General features: G+C 46.2%; 1 protein-coding gene across 1 annotated transcript in view; it reads right to left on the bottom strand.

Moving 5' to 3' along the window:
- Nucleotides 1-2028: 2028 nt before the first annotated feature.
- The window catches only part of ptch2 (patched 2), a 32381-nt gene continuing 29852 nt past the window's right edge, over nucleotides 2029-4557 (bottom strand). The window contains 3 exon segments of the mRNA XM_080439869.1: nucleotides 2029-2141; nucleotides 2692-3289; nucleotides 3669-4110. Coding sequence (XP_080295995.1) covers nucleotides 2107-2141; nucleotides 2692-3289; nucleotides 3669-4110 — 1075 coding nt within the window. The 3' untranslated portion in view covers nucleotides 2029-2106.

The following is a 4557-nucleotide window of genomic DNA, read 5'->3' as shown; positions in this document are numbered from 1 at the left end:
CAAGTTACTGCGTTAAGCCCGATATATACACCGTCGTATAAATCAAGCATTAGAAGTCTACAACATGTAAAGTATCCGATGTATTCAATGTCAATAATAGCAAAGCGTCATGAGCGACGCGAACAAGGTAACGCAACCCTAAAGCAGCCAGCAAAGAAGTGAAAAAAGTGAGAAACGAACAAAAAAAAAACTAAATATATATATATCCCTTTGCATTGGATTTTTTTAATTCCCTTTCGAAATAGACTTGGGTGAATGACCAATTTGTCAAATAACCGTGACAAACCTCAACCTCACCCAATTTAGAGCTTACAACAACTGTGAGAACATTAACAAAAAGTATCATAAAAGCTCCTTCAAGTAATATTCAAAAATGAGTCAACTGCAGAGGACATTTTAGACAAACATGGAGCTGTGGCACGCTGACACTGGTGGGGACATGTCTGCCGACTGCTCACGCACACGCACGCACACGCACACGCACACGCACACGCACACACACACACACACACACACACGAGACAAATGGCTCTTTTCGACTACAAGAACTAACATATTTCACGGGTTCTGGATTTGTTTCCATACGCTACGGCCTGGTTTCAGGTTCTCAGAACCTAATTTAGGCCTGCTGAGGGAGGGAGTACTAAACAGTGTAGTACTAACAGCGTTGTGAGATTGTAGACCGGCTATTTTAGCCTTTTTTAAGAGTTTTCTTTTTATGTACTTGCCCCTTCAGGGGTGATTCTGGTTATCGTCTCTGTCGGGTGGAAACCTCATATGTCCAAAACTGTTACTTTTCAGGATTCAAATAAAAAAATTGCAAAAGCAGCAGATCGACAATCTCAAAACGTGTCGGATCTGCTACTTTTCATACTTTTGTGTGACGCTGTAGTAGGATCAAGTAGGGCGTTAATTTACGTTAGAATATGGAGATATGAGGTTTCTGCCCGACAGCAACGTTATAATGGAAACACCATCACAGAACTTTCTGTGTTTCTGGGATGTTTCTGGGATAACCCTTCGTAGTCCAAAAGAGACATAAGTGCTGTGTTCGCAGACGAGACAACAAGACAACAATTTACCATGGCTGTTTTAAAACGACATCATGCACGCTAAAAGGTGAAAACGATTTGTGGGGACGACATCTGAATCGAGACAAAAATAATAAACGCTAATAGCATATTTACACCCAAGTATAAACATAATACTGTTATGAATGCTGTGGTAAAAAGGTACAAATAAACAAAGAGTTATAATGAAGGCACAATGGTTACTACTATTCAGGAAAAAATAAACAGCAGTTGCTGCATTTCTCTCTGCTCGCATGGTGTTTTTTTGTACAGTGCAAAACGGTGTATTATTATTCTTTTGACGATGCAACAGTGTGAGATACAGGACGCTGAGTCACATGAGCAATGAGCAGCTACTGAAGCCCCACTCTCACTGGCAGTGTAATAGCTTGTATAGTGACTGTTTTGAGTTGTTTGTATGTATGTATGACACGACCGTGAGGGGGGAAGGGTACTGCATTTCTCTTTAAGGCAAATTACTTGAAAACATTTTGAAGTGTAGCAGCAAAAAAAAAAAAAAAAGAATATTCGAACACTGACCTTGTATGTTCAATAGTCTAATATCTTATTAACATCAGACTTTCTGCGCACCATATCTTAATTTTTCTTTTTTACATATAGCACATTTCTCATTCTATACACCGGGGGCAGGTTAAAACAACAACTGCCCTGCGAAGAAATAATCTTAAAACATCTCAAACTTTTACACAAGATTATACCCAAGTTATACAGTACTCTTTTAAATAAGTTTCCCTCTTTTTTGTTTTTAGTAATAAAATATATACTCGTAGATTTATATAATTCTTAAAAAGGAGTCCGTTGTCTTCCTTAATATCTTCTTGAAATAAATCCTCTGGCTTCTGTTGTGAGGTCTTATGTACAAGTTGAGAGTTCAGCCAACAAAGTGTTCAGGCGTCAAGGTGCTCGAGAAGGGGGGGGGTGGTGGGTGGGGGGGAGGGGTTGTGTGGGTCAGCCGGGTCGAGCGAGCCCCACGTGAAGAGAGGAGAGGAGAGAGAGGCAGGGCTCGCCAGAGAGTCTAGCAATCTTTGGCTGACTGGATCCTCAACCCACCTGCAAACAGAGAGAGAGGTAAAAAGAGACAGCGTTAGTTAAATGTTCTCCATATTTTAACCTTTGGTGTTTTGTGTAAATTAACGCCCTACTTGATCGTACTACAGCGTCACACAAAAGCATCAAAAACGTTTGCTCTTTTTGAAATTGATATCCTGAAAAGTAACAGTATTGGATAATGAGGTTTCCACAGAGACGAAATACTAGCACTCAAATGCTAGATGAAGCAGAACGGAAGAATTTGGAATACCACTCAGCTGTAGTCATTTATTGTTATCACTTCATTAATTACACTAATTGATGTAATATATTTACCTAGACTAGTTAGTAGAACTTAGAACTTGGTTTCCTTGAGGGGGTTCCAAATGGACCCTTACAGGTCTGTAACTCTGAGAGTCTACAAATGGAACCAAACGCACCCTTACGGGTGTGTTTGGTTCCATTTCTACACTCTCAGAGTTATGGGGGGGTCCTTGAAATGAAACCGTTTGAGAGACACTGATGATAGCGAAAGTGTCCAGTCGTACGGCTGAATGCTGAGCTGACTCACCTTGTGCCTTGCTGAGCTGCAGTTTCGTCTGGCTCTGTACAGTCTCCAAGTCATGTAGCTCCACAACAGAGTCTTTATTATTAGAGGACAGGTTCGTTTTGCCACTACAAGTCCTCTTAGTGTCCTCAAAACAGTCCGACTCGCTGTCCTCATCGAAACCCTCGTGCATGTAACCCTGGTACGCCGCCCCGGGCAAACTGGGGTGCACGGCCACAGTGACGGACGCGGTGGCCGTCACCGCCATAGTCATGCCCCCCCCGGCGGGGCCTTGCTGCGAGGCAAGCGCGGGGTTATTGTTGCAATAAGCGGGCCCCTTAGTCCTGCTAGGCTGAGGCCCTCTGCCGGCCTGAAGCCTGGGCCCGCATTGACTAGTCCTCCCGGGAAAGTGAGCTCTGTCGCCGGGTAAAGGTTGGCCGCCAGGCTGCTGCGCCTGGGGCCTCCGGAGGCCCTGCTGCTGCGGCTGCTCTCGCTTGCTGTTGCCGTCCCAGCAGATAATCTGGGAGCCGACGGGCAACTGCTGCGCGTGATGAGAAGTCTCGTTCAGGATGTCTCTGGTTGTGCCGGAGACTGCTGAGCCCTCCATGAACGGCTTCACCACCTAGCAGACCCCGGGAGAAAGATTCAGAAATGAATTAGAGATGGGCTTAATGCATTTCTAACAGTTAATCAAACCAATTGATTATAGCAGAACTACAAGCTCACTCAGCTCAGTATGCAATGTATTGTGATCTTGTAGATCGTTTTTTTTTGCTATTTTTTTGCGTGACACAGTTAGTATAAAATAGGGCTAAAATAGTTAGAAAAAATAAAAAAAAGATTTTCACGTTGATTCAATGATATATAAAACAAAGTTTTTTTTTTTTTTATATAAACACGCTTCTCGATTATTCGATTAACCGAAAAACTACCTGATAGAATGAAACAGAAAACAGTCATGTTACAAGCGTTTCCAGCTCCTCTGTGGCCGTGCGTCTTACCGTGAGCTTGGGGAAGCTGGGGTTCTTGCTGGCCTCCAGCAGGATGTGGGAGGTGCCGGGCGGGACGGCGGCGGCGGCGTGCTGGGGCGCGCTGTACGCGCTCCGGTCGCAGTACCGGTAGTCCTCCTCCCCACCGATGCCGGACGTGGTGGTGGTCTCCGAGTAGTACTCGGAGTCCGACGACTCGGAGAAGGCCTGCTGCCGCGGCGCGCGGGGGTTGTGGCCGTGGTGGTGGTGGTGGCCCGAGGAGGAGGAGTAGTAGTCGTGGTGGGTCATGGGCGGCGGCAGCGACGGCTCGGGAGACGGCGTGGGCAGGCGGCCGCCGTGGTCCGCCGGGGTGACCTCGGTCGGAGGGCCCATGAGGGACAGCAGGACGGGCAGGAGGACCAGGCCGTTCAACATCCCCAGAAGGGTCAGGATGGCCAACACAGCGAAGAAATACCTGAAGGTGAGAGAGAGAGAGAGAGAGAGAGACCAGGGGGGTTAGTCAAGCCCTTCCATGGCGGTGGTTCTCTAAGTGGAGTCCAGGGGGGACCCCTGAGGGGGTTCCATTCATCCATTTGGACCCCCAGCTAAATTATTAATAGTTAGGAACAAAATGGACCCTTACAGGTCAGTAACTCCGAGTGACTACAAATGGAAGGTCTGTTTGGTTCCATTTGTAAGGGGGGGGGTCTGTGGCCTAATGCATACCAAACTGGGGTCCTTGAAATTAAACGGCATCAGATGATGAAATATCAGTGTCAGCAGCTCATCCATCAGCCAAAAGAAAACTGTTCCACAAAAAAATAGTTATTCTGCGCCATGCTACGCTTCTCCTGAAAACGTTTTCTCTCCTTGTGCAGCGCCGCGTACGTTCTGCGTTTGTCCGCTGGCATCCAGGCCAGCT

Source organism: Gymnoscopelus braueri (assembly GCF_963280865.1).
Source record: "Gymnoscopelus braueri genome assembly, chromosome: 10".
Lineage (NCBI taxonomy): Eukaryota > Metazoa > Chordata > Actinopteri > Myctophiformes > Myctophidae > Gymnoscopelus > Gymnoscopelus braueri.
Note: the sequence above shows the minus strand (reverse complement) of the source record. Positions and strands in the feature narration are given on the sequence as shown.